The following is a 20,967-nucleotide window of genomic DNA, read 5'->3' as shown; positions in this document are numbered from 1 at the left end:
CATGGAATCCTTTGCATCGGGCCAGGTTTTCTCTTTTTTCATTCTCAATATATTTTTGCATGTAATTTTTGGAGAAAACTGCAATGCACTCCACACTCACCACATCAGCAAGGTTTACCACAGACTTTGCAAAGTTGCTGGTAAGGCTGACTGAGCGACGCATTTGTTCAAACTGGAAGAGAATAGATACAGAACAAATAGTTTCAAGAAACTCAATCGTCATCTGATGAAAACTGAGGTTGAAGCAGTACAGTGAGGGTCTTCCTCTCTCTACCTCTTTCTTCATGAAGTGACTTTCCCCAACTTAAAAAAGCAGCCATTAGGTCAATTCCACTCTTAACACATGCATACATTCTTGGAAATGATTTCCTTCTTAGGCATGAACTTTTATCATGTTTGCACAGAAATAAGCCCATGTAAATAATTTTCTGAAACTTGTACTGAATTGTTTGTTTGTTTGATTGATTTCATATGCCACCCATTTTACTGTTGCAGCAAATCTAGGAAGCTTACAAAATGTTTAAAAATGGTAGTACTAAATGACTAAAATTAAGAACAAATAAATGGAGGTTAAAAATAAAGCGGGCAGGCAAAACAGGGGTGGAGATTTTCTCTCTACCCTGCAAGCCACCCCAGCATAAAGCATTCCTATCAGGTCCCCCAGCAGAGCCAGGTTTTAAAGCTCTTTTGAAAAGACCAGGAGGGTGGACCTCAACTCTGGCAGGAGAATATTCCAAAGGACAGGGGCCACAAAAGGCTTTTCCCTTGGACCACCAACCGTAAATTCTTTGGCAGATAAGATCCAAAGTAGGCATCTTCTGCTGGAGTAAGGAGGATAGGCCAACACCTTTGGGAGAGACATCATCTTAGATCAGGGGTCTCCAATCTTGGCAACTTTGAGCCTGGTGGACTTCAACTCCCAGAATTCCCAAGCGAGAAAAGCTTGGAGATCCTTGTCTTAGATACTCTGGACTCATGCCACAAAGGCCTTTGAAGATGATAACCAACTCCATGAACTGGATCCAGAAGCAGATTACAATCAGTGCAGTGTGAAAATAGTGCTGTGAAATAGTCCACCCAAGAGCCTCCAGAACTGTCTCTGTGGTCAGTATCAGTTGTAGCTTCTGAATATATTTCAATGGCAGCCTCCTGTAGAGAATCAGATTACTGATTCCTTTTAACTCAATAATTCCAAGATTTTCTAACCAATGTAGCACTCTTTGATCACATCTTTAACTGAGCAAGTATTCAAGCACTGATCCAGTTTTTTGCTTCCTGCAAAAAACTTCCTGCTTGGAATAAAGAAGTTCCATTTGAATCAAGCTCAACTGCTGTTGATAAAAAGCCAACCCCTGCTTGGATGTTGATAACTTTGGGGACATATCAGATATTTTTAAATTTCTCAGTCTGGTCTGCAACTCAAGTATTTCCTGGTAGTATAATTATTTAATTAATTACTAATTAATTCAGTAAGATAGGTCAAGGATATAGACTATATTGGGATGCCATAATAATAACTTGGAAGAAGACAGCGTTAAACCATTTGAAATGAATCACTTTGATAATGATGGAGGCGTATACATTTAATAAATAAATATTTCATAGTTTCCCATATGGAAGAATCCATAAAGTCATTAAGAATTCAGATTAATAGCAACATTACTGATAAGTCATCTCGTAGTGGTCTTCAATTTGCCAGTCTGTTCAATATTGAGAAAGAACTTTTCATTATACATGTTATTTCATCATTGTTATTTGAACATGCTAGGAAAGAATAACATCATTTTGCATATTAAATAATAAAATCATAAATTAAAGGCCCCTATCACAATTTTGAATAATTGTCTATAATTATCAGGGATTCATTAGTAACTCTGCTGTGAATGCATAGCACAAAACATAGATCTGCAACAAAAGAAATAAACAAACAAATTACCAATTGAAGACTGTTGTGGCCCAGCAGGATCCATTTGAGCTGCTGATGGACTCGGATGGATCCTAGCTCCACGGGAGGAGTCCATGGATTTGGGCGCCACCAAATCCCGCTTGTCGCGAACGGAGATGGACAGATGGCATGCAGGGGGGTTGTGGTTCTATTGCGGGGATCTTGGACACTTGGCTACATTTTGCCCCAAGAAGAGTAGGGGGGTTGCGAGGTCCGGGGCCTACCCCTCAGCTCCAGAACAACTTGTCAGGAAATGGCTGGAGCCCGATCTGAGGAAGACCTTGGGTCGGGCGCACACTGAAACAGAGATGGACAACCCTTTCCGGCACATGATCTTGGCAGTACGCATTCTCCTGTCTGGTAGTCCACCGGAGATTCCAGCCCAAACCCTGGTCGATTCTGGGGCCACCACAGACCAAGTACGCTGTCCCTCTGTGTCCAGTGGACCCACCGATGCTGGTCAAGACCATTGATGGCCGGGTACTCCTGTCTGGGCCTATCAAGGCCGCCATGCAGCCTTTCCGCTTGGTTCTCGGGGATCACGAAGAGGCCATCCAGTTTTACCTTGCTTCGGGCCTGCATTTCCCTGTGGTCCTGGGCTTGGCTTGGCTGCGGGCAGACGACCCTCAAATTTATTGGTCCCAGAACCTGGTGACATTCCCATCCCTGCAATGTGTTGACCACACCCGTCATGTCTGTACAGGGCACGTGCTCAGTTCGCCCGGAATGTCCTTGCCGCCAGACTTAGCGGAGTTCGTAGACGTCTTCAGAAAGCAGGAGACGGACCAAATGCCGCCATACTGGCCTTATGACTGCCCCATTGACTTGGTACCAGACACGAAGCTCCCTCTGGGTCGCCTGTACTCCATGTCCGAGCCGGAGTTGGCCACATTGCTGGTCTTTCTGGACAAGAACCTCACCCGGGTTTTATCCAGCCTTTGTCTTCGCCACTGTCTGCCCCGGTCTTGTTCAGCAAAAAGAAGACTGGGGATCTGAGACTATGTTGTGATTATCATCACTTGAATGCCATCACAGTGCACAACCATTACCCACTGCTCCTGAATTGTTGGAGTGGCTCCAGGAGGCAACATTGTTCATGAAACTGGACTTGCACGGTGCTTATAACTTGGTCTGAGTCCGGGCAGGGGACAAATGGAAGACGGCCTTCAGCACCCGGTATGGACATTTTGAGTACACAGTCATGCCATTCAGATTGACTAATGCCCCGGCAGTTTTCCAGCACTTTATTAATGATATCTTCCGGGACCACTTGGATCAGTTTGTCATCATTTACCTGGACGGCATTTTGATTTAATCGACTTCTTGGAAGGATCATCTGCAGCACCTACGTCTGGTCCTGCAACGACTCCGGAAGCATGATTTCTTCGCAAAGCTGGAGAAGTGTCAGTTCTGGCAGACTATAGCAATAGCAATAGCAGTAGACTTATATACCGCTTCATAGGACTTTCAGCCCTCTCTAAGCGGTTTACAGAGAGTCAGCATATTGCCCCCAACAACCTGGGTCCTCATTTTACCCACCTCGGAAGGATGGAAGGCTGAGTCAACCCTGAGCCGGTGAGATTTGAACCGCTGAACTGCTGATCTAGCAGTACCCTGCAGTGCTGCATTTAACCACTGCGCCACCTTGGCTCTTGACTACCATCGAGTTCCTGGGGCACCGTATCTCCCCTGAAGGAATTGCGATGGAGCTGGGCAAGGTAGAAGCATTTCGCAGTTGGCAACCTCCTTGGCAAGTGAAGGATGTCCAACAACTCCTCAGGTTTGCCAACTACTACCGGCCCTTCATCCCCACTTTCGCTTTCCTGACTGCGCCCCTCACTTGGCTCCTGCAGAAGAAAGTGCTGTTTCGCTGGGGGCCCATGGAACAATACGTGTTCGAGGCCCTGAAGCACGGCTTCATGAAGGAGCCGATCCTGAAGCACCCTGATCTCCATCGTCCGTTTGTGGTGGAGGCGGACACGTCTGACATCACAGTGGGCATGGTGTTACTGCAGGCTCACGCCCCTAGCAGGTACCCCTTTCCCTTGTGCTTTCTTCTCGTGGAAACTCAATCCTTCCAAGCGCAATTATACCATCTGGGAGAAGGAGTTACTGGCCATTAAGGTGGCGTTTGAGGCCTGGAGGTATCACCTGGAGTGGGCCAGGCATCAAGCCGAGGTCCAAATGGACCATAGGAATCTAGAGCAATAGCAATAGCAATAGCAGTAGACTTATATACCGCTTCATAGGCCTTTCAGGCCTCTCTAAGCGGTTTACAGAGAGTCAGCATATTGCCCCCAACAATCTGGGTCCTCATTTTACCCACCTCGGAAGGATGGAAGGCTGAGTCAACCCTGAGCCGGTGAGATTTGAACCGCTGACTTGCTGATCTAGCAGTAGCCTGCAGTGCTGCATTTAACCACTGCGCCACCTTGGCTAGAGTTCCTGACAACGGCCTGCAAGTTAAACCAGCTTCAGATCCGGTGGTCTCCGTTCTTTGCCCGGTTCAACTTCAGAGTGACCTACATCCCGAGTACGCAAAACCAAACGGCAGATGCCCAGTCCTGGAAACCGGAGTACTCTGACACTGCAGACTCACTTGCACCCCAGACAGTTTTGCCCTTCGAATCCTTTACTGCAGTTCACGAGCCCGTGGACTTACAGTCTCAGATATGGGATGTGCAGTGGTGTAACAAGTGGGTGGAGCAACGGAGGGCAGAGGTAGGGCTGGCCTCCCAATGGACATTCGACGATGACCTCTTGAGGTACCGGGATCGGCTCTATGTGCCCACAGGGCCCATCCAGGGACTTATTCTCTCCCAGTGTCATGATAACTTGGCGGCGGGACATTTTGGCCTTTTCAAGACTTTGAACCTGGTCTCCAGTACTTTGTGGTGGCCCTGCTTGCAACACGACGTACAGATGTATGCCACCTCTTGTGTACAGTGTCGGCAGGCCAAGTCAGCGGTGGGAACTCCTCCAGGCCTGCTTCAGCCATTGCCAATCCTGGACAGACCTGGGGAGCCGTGTCCATGGACTTTCTGATGGAACTGCCTCCATCTTCAAGATTTACCACTGTCCTTGTGGTGGTGGACATGCTCACAAAGATGGTATATTTCATCCCATGTCAGAGATTGCCGACAGCCCGCGCTACCGCCCGCATGTTCATCCAGCACATCTTCTGGCTGCATGCCCTACCTGATCGGGTCATGTCGGACTGTGGGATGCAATTCACGGCCCAGTTCTGGGAAGGGCTGATGGAGGCTCTGGACGTCCAGGTTTGCTTGTCCTCGGCGCACCATCCCAAAACCGACAGGGGGACAGAGAAGGTGATTGGGATCTTGGAACAGTACCTGCGCTGCTTCGTGAATCAGCAGCAGAACAACTGGGTGGAGTACCTGGCTGTGGCGGAGTTTGTGTTTAACAACTCGCAACATACCTCCACACAGGTGACGCCCTTCATGGCTAATGTCAGGTATCACCCTCGCTTCTTCCCTCTTACTCAGTCGACTCCCCGGTCCACCCAGCACATGACTTCCTCTCAGAGCTCCAGGCGGTACACCAAGTGGTGTGCCACTATCTGAATAAAGCAAAGGAGGACTCCAGGAGGGTGGCGGATAGGTCTCGGCGTGTGGTGCCAGAGTTGGCTGTGGGAAATCGCATGTGATGTCCACACGGCATCTTTCGTCCCAACAGCTGGCTAAGAACTTGGACTACCGGTATCTTGGGCCGTTCCCTGTGGCGGCCGTCATCAACCCGATGGCCTATCGCTTGACCCTGCCACGCTTGATGCGAGTGCACCCGGTGTTCCATCTCTCGCTCCTGATCCCTGAGCGGTCAGCTTGACCTCTCCACCAACTGTCTCTGCTCCAGCCGTCACCGCATGAGGTTGAGACGCAGCTCCCGCATGAAGTGGCCCGGATCCGAGACTCGAGATGGCTAAAGGGACGTTTCCAATACTTGGTGGACTGGAAGGACGACGGGTCGGATAGGGGGACTCGGGTCGATGCGACGGACATACATGCCCCTGCTTTGGTGCAGGTCTACCATACACAATATCACTCGAGGCTGCACCCTGAGCATCAGACCTGGGGGAAGGGCCCTGTGATGAGGGATAATGTGGCCCAGCAGGATCCATTTGAGCTGCTGATGGACTCGGATAGTGAGGAACCCTATGAGTCTGCTATGGAAGATGTGGAGGACCCTGGGCAGGGTTCAGAGCAGGGACCAGAGAGGCTGGTTGGCCACCAGGAGGTGCCTGAGGCATGGAGCAGTGGGGAGGACTCAAGGCAGTTTGTTCCTGACACCAGTCAAAGGAGGGCGGAGAAACGGAAGCAGCAGCTGCAGAGGCAGACTCATAAGCAATAATCAAGCCCAGATTGTTGTGGCTTGGCCCCTCCCAAGAGAGTATATAAGTGAGAAATTGGGAGGGGTCCTTTTGCAGGACACAACCGTTCGTAACAGTTTTGAGGAACTCTTGTCTGGTCTGTTTTGTATTTCCGCTAGTGCCAGGCTGGGCTGCCAAGTTGGAAACCCTTCTTCCATGAGAGTGTTGTCTGGGCTTTCAGCCAACGGAGTTGTAATTATTAAAGAGTGGCAAATAGCCAAGCTTGTGTCTGCATTACTCACAGGCTGGAGGAGGGGTCAGAATGGAAGACATAGTATCTTTGGAAAGCTTTGTCTGTACTTTATCAATCTACACTGGTCATACTGACAGTGTAATTATATTGATCCAGCAAGCTCAGCTGATGGACAGTTTATCTGAATTGCGAATAGCATTGTGAAAGAGATCCTGACAGAGGATATACTGACCAATTTAAAAACAAGAAAAGAAAAGAAATCAGACTTAAGATACTGAAAGGAAAAACGTTCTGATTTTTATTTGCCAAATTGCTCAAAGATACAGGTTTGGCAGGCAATTCATTTGCTTCTCTCCACAAAGCATTTTAAAGGATCTGCAAAAACAAACCCATCCACATTTGTCTTTCTATGCCATTATCAGTACTCACCAGTTGGTGGTCATTAACAATTATCAATTCAATGAATTTGGTCTCACTGTGGACAGTCCGATGACCTCGGTGAACCTGGGATGGGAAGAAGACACATTTACATTGGTAACTCTCCTGCTCTAAGAAGGGCCTCTCCATTCGTGCCCAGGAACATATTTCATACACAGGCCTTTGTATGTTCCCATATTCGTTCTCCTACATTTTATAGTAAGCAAGCTCAATCAGAGGATTGGATTCCATCAATCTTCCACAACCTAGTGTTATTTAGGCACAGCTTAATTCCTGCAGATAGTTAAGTATTAAGAGCAGCTCAATACATCCAAAGTGCAACTGGAGAAAGCTGGTATATATTATACATCAAGCTTTCTAAGTTGTGGAATGCTATAAAACTTTAAGATGTTGTATATAATCAGTCAAAACTAACCCAAACATGATTTTAATCACAGCACTTTCATACCTCTCTTTTCAATAACAATTATGCAATATTAAGTGTAATTAATATTTTATTATTGCATTGTTCTTGTTTTCTTTCATCTGGGAACTGGGGTATATATTCTATCCCTAGAATAACTATGTGAGATAGGTTGAGCTAAGAGATTATCTTCATACACTTATTGATCTGAGAGTGGATTTGAACCTAGATTTTCATACTTTTAATCCAACATGTTAAACATGATGCTATAGTGCACTAATTGGGATGCTCACAAGACTTGCTGTTTGGAATGTGAGAATTTATCTAGCTGCCATTTGTTATTCTAAAATAAAAATTTAACTGCAATCCCAAAATAGTAAAGGAATTTCTTACAATAAGATTTTCAAATGAAATAAACAAGGATCTTTGTTAATCTTATTTATTAGATTTTTATCTTGCCTTTATTACTTTATATTTTCATGGCTAAAACAGGACTAAAACTTAGAGTATCCTGATTTCTAGACCAATACCCTTAAAAATATACAAAAATATAGAGGAAGAGAAGTTAACCTGTTTTGTGCTATCCATTTAAAAGAATAAATAAATGAAGTAAATTGGACCAAGTTAGACAATTGAAGACTTACAAATTTTTCCAAATAACAGTGCTTAATTTGAATAAGCAGTTTATCAGTACCTATAAAACATAAATGCAAATAAATAACTTCTATTCTTATGAAACATTTCCTCTTTGAAAAGCCTTAAGTAGGCACTAATAGATTGCTTAGGAAAGTATTGCCTCCATGGGAGAAAGAGAACAACATGGTGTCTTCCCTGTATTTTGAAAAATTGGATGATAGTTCATTGAGTATGGGGACTCTGAGATTTTTAGATTGACATGTGTGTAAAGTATTAATACTGCTTATGTCTGGTTGTATACTGCATGGGAAGCAAACTCCATGAAGATAACAGAATAACAGAGTTGGAAGAGATCTTGGAGGTCTTATAGTCCAGGGGTCCCCAACCCCCAGGCCACAGCCTACTGCCAGATGGCAGCCGGTTTCAAACCGGACTGCACATGCAATGGGAAAGCACGTGAGCGAAGCTCCACTCACGTGAACAGTGAGTAAGCATGTGCACATGAAGCTCCACTCACATATGAACAGAGCTTTGCACGCAGGCACTTTCCACTTGCACAAGTAAAGCTTCACACGTGAACACAAGCACCTTCCGCTCGTGCCAGGCTGGGCTGCCAAGTTGGAAAGGTTGGGTATGCTATTCTAGTGCAACCCCCCTGGTCAAGCAGAAGACTCTATACCATTTTGGACAAATGGCTGTCCACTCTCTTCTTAAAAATCTTCAGTGATGGGACAACCACAAGTTCTGAGGCAAATAGTTGTACTGATTAATTGTTCTAACTGTCAGGAAATTTCTCCTTAGTTCTAGGTTGATTCTCTCCTTGATTAGTTTCCATCCATTGTCCTCTTGTCCTGCCCTCAGGTGCTTTGGAGAATAGGTTGACTCCCCCCCTCTTCTTTGTGGCAGGCCCTGAGATATTGGAAGACTTATCCCTAGTCCTTCTTTTCACAGCATAACCAATTTATGTAACTATTCTTCATAATTATCTAATTATCTTTGTTAAACTTCTCTGCACTCTTTCCAGAGTCTCAACATTTTTATTTTATATTGTGGCAACCAAAACTGAATGTACTATTCCAAGAATGGTGTTTCCCAGACATTATAAAGTGGTATTAACACGTCATGTGATCTTGATTCTCAATTGCAGAAAAAGATTGTAGAGGAAGGTCTGGACCGGTCTGGACCATCCCAGCATAATAGGTCATGTTTTGATAGGTCATATTATAAATTGTGTTCTGTTTTTCAAGTACAGTAAATTCATATTCTTGCTCTTCTGCTTTTAAAACTGGTGATTACTGTAAGGTAGTAAATTTACCTGTCTTCTTCGGCGCAGTTTAGGAAGCCCAGGAGTAATGTAGTTGTTCAATGCAGAAAATAAACACTCTGGGAGAAAAGAACACGTATTATATATTGAAGAAGGATATCATATATGGAAAAATAGGTAATCAAAGGACAAATGATGTGATCAGACAAGGAACAGTATAGAAAACTCTCTCTATATATACTGACATAATGTTATGATATCATTCTGATACAATTATACTAAAATATCTAGCATAACTACCCACTACTAATTTATATGATATGATTTCTTCCAATGCATACCAGTTGAGATGTCTGAGAGAAGAAATCATCTTAATGCTCACCATCTATTGGAAGAAATATTTTTGCTGCTTTCTATTCAAACTCAGTGCAAAAATACAAGAGATAGTTGTTGCCTTCCTTTCAGAAAACATGTCTTAAGTATTATAGCTCAGTGTCACAGCTATCTATATCAGGTCAGCTGGGTACCTGAGACACGTAATCATCTCAACCCATCTCCCTTCTTTGGTAAGAAAAAATCCTGCCAACAAATAATTGGCTATATGTTTTCATGGAGCCTCGGTGTATGCAAAGCAGAGCTTCATTTTGGTTAACAGAAATCTTCTAGAACAGTCCCTGGAGTTTTCAAAATTTCATAGATAAATCTCAATTACTGGACACTCAAAGACATAACAGATTGAACCTATTTATTGTCAAGATCTGAGCACTTCGGGTACGAAACACTATCTGGGTTGCTCCTAGGTGAAAAGCATTTTCCTAAGAGGTGAGGATAGGCAGGATGAGGGTTAATGAATTAGATTATTTGCCCTTTATATATTCTAAGTTTTAAAATAAGACCAACAATTATTATTTAATTAGATCTTCTTTTAATTTAGCTACATATTTAGTTCTAATTTTGCATGAGTATTCATACACCATACACTCTGTTCATTTTCAGTAACTTGTGTCCAGGAATTCTTAACTGCATTTATCTTTCACAATATCAATCAATGGAAAACCATTTCTTTCTGAACAAAAGATTTACTGTATTTCCAGTGAGAGATAGTATTGTAAACTCCAATTATTCTTTGGGATGTAACCAGGGGGAAAAAATGCAGTTTCTCCATTCCAAAATGAACATCATCAAAATTAATTTGAGGGGAAAAATTTTTTTTCCTCCAACTGGAAAATGGCCCGAATTCTGAAGAATCCTGGGGTAGCATGTGATAGAAACCTAAATAGGAAATTTCCTGTTTGCAAGAAGCATAGAAGACTCTGGGCAATCTTCACATGTTAAAGTACGCTTAGTATTGGATTTTATATGCATGTGAATGGCACTTCAGATAACTTAATAAAATAGCAAGTAGCTCAAGGTGAGAACCAATATTGTGATTTCTGAGTTAAAACCAAGGTTATCCGGCCACAAAGGAAATTTTTCAACTGGCTACATATTCCATTAGACATTGGGGAGAAAAGGTTCAGGCTATTTCTTGAAGAGTGTTCAGCAGTTGCAACTGGAGTAAAATATAGCAAAGAAATGGCTATGATTGATCCACGACTTGCACTTGCCTACCTTTTAGTGGGCGAGGGGCTTTGGGGGGGACATGGTAATTTTAGTTTAAGTTTTTTATTTGATCTTAATGATTATTTTGTTTTTACTGTTTTCCTATATTTTGTTTATTAGTTGTTTTGAAACAGTGTGTTGCCCAGTCACAAATGTGAGACGGTTGGCTATATAAATTGAATAAAATAAAATAATAAATAAAATAAAGTACAATAATTAATGCAATAAAATAAAAATCAAATCTACTCTCCACTTTAAATTCAGGAGAAGACTTCTTGTGTTTCTTTCAGAGTATGAAACATATTCCTTTAAAAATCCTATCATTTCTTTAAACAGGCTTTCAACTATTAGATGATTATGCTATCTATTTTATTAGGACGTTTAATCTGGGTTTTTAATGGGTTTTTTAAGTATAAGTATAATCTTTATTGTCATTGTACTTAAATACAATGAAATTGGTTAAAATTATCCACCTTAAGTACACCCAAAGGAAAAGAAAACAAGTGAAAATAAAACGCTACCAAGGAACAAATAAATAAGTCAGGAGAAAAGATTGGCAATGAAACATTCATTGAGGATGCGTTTATATCTCAGTACTCAACAGAAATTAAATGCAACAGATTTGCATTAGAATACATCTAATTTATTGAGACTATGGTAAGAACAGAATTCCAAAAATTTAAAGGAATGCAGAGGTAAAAGTTGGAAACTCATTTATCCAAAATCCAAAATTAATTACAAGGTACCAAAACCTCTTGATAGAAAGACATGTTTACCTGGTTCTGTGCAACCACTGGGCATGCGAGGTACCGGTGTCTGGTTGATCTGGTGAGGAAGTTGCTCCTGCTGCAGGAGATTTAAAAAAAAGAAAAAATTATTACCACAAAAAGCATGTATTTACATTGGTATCAGGCAATACTTAATTCACTTCAGTTTAATTAAAATGTTCATAGTATTGTTATTTATATACAATCCTTTACTTTTTTTACTAATGGACAGGAAGACTAAAACCAGGCTGCCTATATCCTTATGTAAGAATTGTGCAATTTAATTAACTAAACTCTCTTTTTGTGACCCTATAATGCCTAAATTCGGGGTAGAGTTTGGGCCACTGGATAGAGATGAACATCTGCCACTCCCTAGGACTGAGCTCTCAACCTTCCGAATGGGAGGCAAAAATCTTTGCCACTAGGCCATCACACCACTCATTGCAATCTCATTCACTCTTCGGTCTATATTAAGATAATTTTTCAAACAATGTGAGAGTTGAATTAATTATCACAGAATAGGAAAGCTCATGATAGCAAGTTTCTTCCTTTACATATATCTATTTGAAGGCCTATAGAAAATGTGCTTACGTGCAAATACATTCATACTACTTGTACTCCAAACAAGCAGGAATTTAAAATCACACTGAAGGATTCTTTGCTTTTAAAGTGCCTTCAGTTCTCCAGACAAGTGTATATTGTTTGGAAAGATAACATAAGTTGCTACCATAGTTCCAATCTCTACACTGATGTTCATTACCCTATAATCTTGAGCTGAAAAGCCAAATGTAAGGGCTAATTCTAGTGTCCCGCATAGCCATAGCCACAAAGGAAGACTTTTTTTTGTAACCTGTGTTTCACATAGCATCTTTGCCTTGTTTCAGAAGATGCCTCCAGGTGTATACTCTTATGCTGTATGCAGCATCTAAACTGATTTATTTTTGGCTCAGTTGCTACCACATCTAGAATTGGTCAAAAGCAAATTTTCCATTTGCACTGATAGAACTCTGAAGAATTTATCGGCAATCTGTTTTCCATTAGGGAGAATGTACCTCACCTTGACTCCAAGGTCCCACTCAAAGTAAATTGCCCCTGCTTCTCATAGAGCAAAAGCAACAACTTTTTTTTTCTTTACATCACCAAGCATGTGAGTGCAACCTGCTGGAATTGTACTGATTGAATGCCATTAACCCGAGCCTTCGGGTGGGCAACTGGTAGGAAGAACTGATTGGCTCATGCTGTGTTCAGCATTTTGAATTCGTTAGAAGTGAAAATTACTGCAAATCAGCTCCAGGCTGCTTTTGAAGGATTGGGGAATGGAACCATGATGTTGTAGAAAGGTCCCTATTTAGCAATTAACCACCTCTTTCTCTGGGCGTCTCCTTTTAACTCTCCTCTCTGAATTTCTCCAGACCATACAGCACTTGTTTTGTTTTTTTTAATCACATAATGCAAAACTGCTTTTTTCCCTTTTTTAAAAAAAATTCTCTGTGTACAGTAAAGATTGCTACTGCCTCATTTTTTTGCAATCCCATTTTTCAGACTTCCCCTCTATGTATGGCATAGTTTTCAATTTTCAGGATTCCATCCCTTAGCTAATTTCATCCTCCCTCTCCTCCACATTGGCCTCTGCCTGCCATGCTACCCCATCATTTCTACACCACATAGCATTATTTTATTTTTCAGAGCCTCATGGGTCCTTTTGCAACAAACTGCATCATACTCGAGCTAGCACAACATTACATTTACCATCACAGACAGCTCTTCAAAGTCTTATGTCTTCCTGCTCATTCATAAATCTTTTAACATGGATGGCAGGGAAAGAATGTGGAATATTCACGTATAAACAAATGTTCTGTTATAAAGCTCTCTTTGATTGTTCTCTAGTCAATTTTTCAACTATTGATGTGCATTTCCATCCATCAGACTCTATGTTTTCTAGTGTTATAGGTAGTCCTTGATTTAGGACCATTATTGAGCAACATTTCTGTTGCTAAATGAAACATTTGTTAAGTGACTTTTGCCACATTTATGACCTTTTTTGCCACAGTTGTTAAGTGAATCACTGCAGTTGTTAAGTTAGTAACATGGTTGTTTGGTGAATCTGCTTTCCCCATTGATTTCACTTGTCAGAAGGTTACAAAAAGTGATCACATGACCACAGGATACTGCAACTATCATAAATATGAGTCAGTTGCCAAAAGTCTGAATTTTGATCATGTGACATTAGAATGCTGCAATAGTTATGAGTGTGAAAAACAGACAGAAGTTACTTTTTTTAGTGTTGTAACTTTTAGCAGTCACTAAATGAACTGATCTAATAAACTGGAAGTTAGTAGAAAAGAACAGGCTAAAATGTGGCTGGCTGATTTGTATTGAACAGCCCCAATTAAGACTCAACACCACTTATGAGTCCAGGATGAAAAAAAAGTTAACTGAAGGAAAGGTTAGCAAACATAATAATAACCAGACCATAATTTCCCCACTGGCAAGTGGCAGGGAAACATGCAAAAGTGATCAGAGTTAATGACTTATTGGAGGGAATAGTGGGTGGGTCCTGGAAACAAGTGATAGAATAAACTAAAATTTCTGTCAAGCATTTACTGCTCTATTCAGCAGGCATCATAAAATGAATGGTAAATACCCATGATCTAAATGTCCATAAAACTATGAACATTTTACCTTAATATCTTGATTGTATTGGTCTTTTTTGTCTGCTACACTGAGCTATTATATATTGGGGGGGGGGAATCAATATCTCCTGGCTGTATGATTGTATGAGACTCCACTATTGTCTTGTTCATTTTTATTTTTTCATACTGTGTATTTTATTCCAAGCTACCTTGAGTCACATATGTTAGATGGGGAGCTATATAAATTGAATAAATAAATTATCATATGCACTAATATGATAGACTTAGCCACAATTTAACTCAAACCTGGCAACTTTAAGGTGTGTGGACTACATCTGATCTTTTCCCAATTACATCTTTTCCCAATTGTCTCTACCATCCTGTTTGACCCAGCAGGAGGCAGAGGTGGGTTCCTACCGGTTCGGACTGGTTCGGCCGAGTAGGAAGTAACTTGGCTGGCCACGCCCCCAAACTGGTTCTATTGGCGGCGCCATAGGAGGCGTGCACCAAGCGTGCACGCCCAAAGCACGGCCCTGAGTGAACCGGCAGTAAAAGAAGCTGGAACCCACCCTGCCAGGAGCAGCATGCTCTGGATTCTGCCCCATGAGTGTTGGCTCATGGGGTCCAGAAGAAGAGCCTTTTTTGCTATGGGGCTCACCCTTTGAGATATCATTCCCCATGAGATTAGGCTGGACCCATCCCTGCTTCTTTCCATAAGGACTTGAAACTTAGTTTTATGCTCAAACTCAGGACCCTTACGCATGTGACAAAGATCATCTCCTGGCTGTATGATTGGATGAGACTCCACTATTGTCTTTTTCATTTTTATTTTTTTCATACTGTGTATTTTATTTCAAGCTACATTGAATCACATATGTTAGATGGGCAGCTATATAAATTGAATAAATAAATTATAAAAATTACATTACACAGCAAATTCAGACTGTTTTCTAGGAAAAGAGTTAAAAAAATCAATTAAACTGATAAATAAAATGTTTTAGGTACTAATAATGACCTCCACCATTTTATGTCCAAGTACAGCAAAAAATATCTTGGTAGTGGTTAGCATTTGGGAAAATAAGTGGAAAGAATGAGCAAAGGCACTACTAAAGGTTGTTTATTATTATTATATTTTTACTTATGTTTTATTAGTAGTTTAACTTCTACTTTGCTTTTTGTATCTTTATTGTTCTGTCATTCCTCTTTATATTACCTGGCAAAGCTTATATGATACAAAAAATATTTTGATATTAAAATATTTTACAGAGTATGTGTAACAGAAAATAACTACCAGCATGTTCTTGCTTTAATTTTTATGGTCAGTTGTGTCAAAACAATCCCTGCGATGTTATGAAAGCCACAAAGTTGCTTAGCCATCTTTTCTCTTAAGTGCCCTGAGAATTAATAGCATGCGCATATAGCACAGGAATAGTCAAAGGGAGGAAGCAAGAGTTCCATCTGTGAGAGATACAACCAGTTACGTATTTTAGATATCTGAAACTTTGCAAAAAAAAAAAAAAAAAAACCATCAGCTTTGCCCCAATTTTAGATAAACTGGTGAAAAGCCAAAAGAAGCATGTGTTCAGTTCTCTCTTAACCAATATTGTGAGATCTCACAGCTTTGGAACTGTTTCTAAACTGCTGAAAAGATTCTCTATGGAAGTGCCATATACACCAAGGTGTTATGTTTTTTCTAGACTGAAGAACAGCCTGTTCATCCTTAAAAATTGTTTCTTTCTTACTGGTTCACCAATTACAATATTCAAACACCCTAATGTTGAAACTCATGTTTCTTATGTTAAGTTGGAGTTCATGTTTATGTTATTGCAATTTCTTTTTTCTCCAATACTTTTTGAGTAAAATATTATAATATTTCCCTACCATGTTTTTCATCGATGATTGATTGGAATAAAGCAATAGTAAAACATGTGTGCAAATTGAGGTAGATGAGAAGTAAGAAAGTAGGGGAAGCAGATTATCTGGGAGAAAAAAGAGGCAGTCTCCTTCCTTTTGCTGCTATGGTAACAACATTCAAAGGAAGCACCTTGGGAAATTCCTTTTCATGGCTTTTACAAAAGAGTGGCTGCTGGAAATATGTTAGGCCAAGTTGGGGGGGAGAGGGGGAGAACAGATTTAGAAGCTGCCTAAGTCATTTAGCACTATGGAAAATTCCAATTTCTTTGGAACCAGATATGAAATAGCTCCATACTGGAGCAGAAATTTTAGAATCTGAAAATTGCATTTTCTTTAGCAACTTCTGGAGGATTTGCAACCATAATAGCCTCCCTATCCCTTTGGGAGAAAGAAAGGCAATTTTAAAATCAATACACTGATTATAGTGTATAACGAAAAGTGTTCAGAAAAATAAAACACACAAAAACTTCTTGATAAAAGTTGGAGTTAATTATCCCTGCATGCGTCTGACCTCACATTTAAAGCTGGCAATTTTCTCTCTTCCTGTTACTATGCCAAGAAAGTCAAAATAGAATTTATGTGTATTATACTTATATGTCACTATTGCTTAAAGCTACTGTGTACCTTGTTAATTGTTACCGTTTATCCTAGGAACAACCTAGTAATGTCAGTTGGTCTGATGGACAATGGTTGTTGATATCCTTCAAGTGAGCTTTCTGGCTGAAGAGAGATTTGAATCCGGGCCTCTGCAATTCAATGCCAGTAATTTTGCCCAGACACCTCACTTTGACACTGATGCTGACTTAGAACAGACTCCCAATATCTACAGAAGTTTACAGGAGGGAAGGGAGCCAACACGAACTTCCTTTCACCTCTGGGGATGAAACACAAGTGAGGTATCTCTATGGCAGTGATGGAATTACAGCCCGGGACACGCTTTCCTTACCGCTTGATGTTCAAGTGAATCATGAGGCTTCAGGAGGTACATGTCTTTTCCATCAGAGAAAACACCACTGAAGAAGTGCAAAGAAATACGAAGAGGTTACATAAAACACAAAGGAAACTATATTTACATTAGGCAGAAAAAAATTAAGAAACAATATTCAGGCAGGCATCAGTAACTTCATTAGGACAAAGTTGCATGTTTCTAAAAGTCGCATGCTAAGCATTTCCATGAAGCAGCCATAGTTGACATTCCTTATTTCTCTCACTCAGGGAAATAAAAACAGAATCTGGACCAAGAAATGTCTAAATGCAGATTATATGCCCTTAAGAATTACTAGGAAATATTATTCACAGGCGCTAAACTGACGTTTTCAGTATGATAGAAGCCACAATGGCACCGTGCTGACATCACCCACAAGCCCACTCAGCACTGAAGTAGCAACTTTAATCAGATTTCTGATTGATCAGAATTATTATTTTTTAAATGCCTATTATCAGAGTTATTAATTTTTAAGTGTCTAACTAAACCACTTCTTATCTACAAAGGATCCCAACATGGGCAATATCCAACAGTCAATTTAAAAAAAAAACACACAGACTGACTTTGCCTTGATGGAAACCAGGCTTTCTTTGTCATGGTTGCTTTTCCCATTTCACCATTCCTTACTTACTGTAGGCCATGGCAGGTAGATAAAGCCACAAAAGAGTTTGCTTCTCCACGGAGATTGCCCTGATAGTAACAGTGCTCATTTGGTCCCTAAAAGAGATGTAACAAAACATCATGTTTCCTTTTATCTGCTTAAGTTCTTGTAATGCAAATTGGCTTGTTCTTCAATACAAGAAGCAAAATAAGCAACCAACTAGCAAGAGACAAATCAAATCTCTCCACCACAGCACTACCATTCAGATCCTCTATGCTACTCCAGAAACAAGAGGGGAGTATGTAGAAAATAGTGATTGATGTCATCACTCACTCAAAGGATGGGTGGAATAAATATGTGCAGTCGGTTTATTGGAGATCAGAAAAATAGAGTATCAAACAGAGCAGGAAGAATGAGAACATTTGGGGGGGTGGGATAAAGAAATATGTTTTAACTACAAGTTTAAGGATTTAAAAACTATTTGAAACAAAGAGCCAAAGCATTTTTTAGGAAGTAACAGATGGACTAAGATAAATTTGAAATATGAGTTTGGAATTGATTATAAAAAATCCTTCCCATAGGAAAATACATTTGTTTTTAATTCTTCAAGATTTTAAAAATTGGACACTAAATGAAATAGAAGCAAATAAGGTTACAATAAAAAGAGACAAACACTTAAATTTGACTTACAAATACAGAATGGAGCAAAATATTTTAATATTGGATATATTAAAGAATATTTTTAAACAATGGACCCAGAAGTTAATCTTGACAGTGACTGCCTCTATAGGTAGATTTTATTTAAAAGATATTATGAAAAATGAACAAGTTTTATCAGACAATACTGAGACAAATTTAAAAGTGGGTTTTAAAATAACATGCCATAAGAATGATGTTACAAGAATGCTGTAAGAATTATGAAACAAAATGTTACATGGACGTACAAAAGTAATTAGATGATATATTCATAATTAAAGGGGATATACAAATAACAAAGCAAGAGAGTAAGCCCAGATAAATATTTTATGAAGGTATTTTATGAGATGGGACAAGAAAAAAATGAAAAGAAATAAATTTCTAGTGCATTATTTGAAGTGACTAAACATCAGAAAGTTAGAAATAAATTTAAGAAATATAGAGTTGGTTTTTTTGATCATGGTTAAAACACATATATTGTTATCTCTATGATGACTCATGCACTTTTGATGATTGGAGTTGAAATGACAAGGTTTTAAGAATTTGTTTCTAAATAACAGATGGGGTATGGGAAGAAGAGATTTTTTTTGTTTATTTTAAGAAAAGGTAATAAGTTATTGGGGGCACTGGATATATCCAACCTGGATTCAAGATTCGAGCTTTGCACAACCTAGCAATTTGAAAGCATGTAAATGTGAGTAGATAATTAGTACTACTTTGGTGGGAAGATAACAGCGTTTTGTGCACTTCAGTGTATAGTCATGCTGGCTACATGACCATGGAAATGTCTTCTGAAAACATTGGCTTCCTCGGCCAAGAAATGGAGATCAGCATTTCTGACCCCTAGAGCCACACATGACTCAGACAGGGAAGAAATCTTTACCTTTAATAAATTATTAAAAGTATTTATGCTTGTGATAAAGAGGGAAGACATTCCTTTCTATATATCTTTTTTTCTTTAATATATTCTTTTTTCTTTTTATCTTCTATTTTTTGTATCCATTTTTTTTCCTTTTTAAAGTTTGAATTAGTTTTTTGTTGCTGTAATTTGTAATAAAATTGTTATGAAAATAATCAATAAACTGAACTTGAGGCCTTCCAAATGCAAATAGGTGCACTTTGCTGTTGAAAAATGACTCCTCCTGTGGATAAGATAAACAAATTTAATGACTTATGTTTTGTTACATCAAAGATGTGTGAGTGTTCAGTTGTATTTTTCTGGCACTAGGTTTTGTTTTCTTAATTATTTTTAAATGGTCACCCCCTTTGCTTTTTTGTGTGCTACTATTTTAGGTAGCTCTAAAGCAAATAGCTAAAAGAAATAGGTGGTTTTTTTAAAATTACATTATCATTATTTGAATATAACATTTTTACAGCAGTAGAGATATAAAGTAAAACGTGATTTGTAATATATGCTAAATAAACTTTGAATTAAATTTGTTCCATTTTGCTATTATTGTTTTAAATTAAGTGGCCACTAACCAAATAAATAAATACTAAAAGGTAAAGATTCCCCTTGCACATATGTGCTAGTTGTTCCTGACTCTAGGGGGCAGTGCTCATCTCTGTTTCAAAGAGATGAAGAGCTAAAGAGCCAGCTCTGTCCAAAGATGTCTCTGTGGTTATATGGCCAGCATCACTAAATGCCGAAGACACACAGAATGCTGTTACCTTCCCACCAAAGGTGGTTCCTATTTTTCTACTTGCATTTTTTACATGCTTTCGAACTTCCAGGTTGACAGAAGCTGGAATAAGTAACAGGAGTTCACTCCATTATATGGCACTAAGAACTGCCAACCTTTCTGATCGACAAGCTCAGTGTTTTAGCCACTGAGACATCATGTCCCTATAATTAAATTCTACTACTGCTCTAACATTAAAAGTATAAAGGCATGAAAAAATGATAAAAAACAGCAAGGTAAAGTGGAAGAAGAAATTTGATTTCTTTGTTGTTACACAGTTAACTTAAACATCTTTGCGTAGCCACAAAGAGAACAAAATTTTCAGAGCTGCCTGCATATGATAATTTACAAGCTCAATACAAATTTGTAAACATAATACTTCTCTATCATAGCGGGGGGGGGGGGGAACTATGACCAGAGTATCATAATATCTGTTGAAAGATCACTTCAAAACTCTCGAACTCCTTTCATGTTCATGGCCTTCAAAGTTAAAATCTGGTCCTGACATCTGTCAAACAAAACATTTTCACATGTCCTGTCTGTGTGGACTGCATGGCCATCTCTTTTTAATGGGAACTGTCTTCCTGTCCTGTATAATTCAGATCTTGATATTTCAGATTTTGGGGATATAACAAAGAAAAGATTAGCATAGGACGGCTATTTAAAGATATAAACTACACAGACGTCAGGCAGAGGACTAAGGAAAATTAGCTAAAGTCTTCTGCAATTATGGTGAAAAAGCTGAGAGAAGATTACAGGAACCAAGGCAAGAGATGACCAGAGAATAGATCAGAATGTAGGCAGACAGGTGGACTCTCAAA

General features: G+C 39.9%; 1 protein-coding gene across 1 annotated transcript in view; it reads right to left on the bottom strand.

Moving 5' to 3' along the window:
• The window catches only part of ADAM11 (ADAM metallopeptidase domain 11), a 91,534-nt gene that overhangs the window by 37,894 nt on the left and 32,673 nt on the right, over window positions 1–20,967 (bottom strand). The window contains exons 6-11 of the mRNA XM_014076414.2: window positions 17,799–17,884; window positions 17,129–17,195; window positions 11,645–11,714; window positions 9,318–9,385; window positions 6,955–7,029; window positions 101–172 (exon numbers count right to left, since the gene is read on the bottom strand). Coding sequence (XP_013931889.2) covers window positions 101–172; window positions 6,955–7,029; window positions 9,318–9,385; window positions 11,645–11,714; window positions 17,129–17,195; window positions 17,799–17,884 — 438 coding nt within the window. The remainder of the gene's footprint in view (window positions 1–100; window positions 173–6,954; window positions 7,030–9,317; window positions 9,386–11,644; window positions 11,715–17,128; window positions 17,196–17,798; window positions 17,885–20,967) is intronic.

The sequence above is a fragment of the Thamnophis sirtalis genome, unplaced genomic scaffold, assembly GCF_051295495.1.
Source record: "Thamnophis sirtalis isolate CommonGarterSnake01/CBP01778 unplaced genomic scaffold, rThaSir2_p1.2 scaffold_4, whole genome shotgun sequence".
Lineage (NCBI taxonomy): Eukaryota > Metazoa > Chordata > Lepidosauria > Squamata > Natricidae > Thamnophis > Thamnophis sirtalis.
This window is presented reverse-complemented; position numbering and strand designations above follow the sequence as displayed.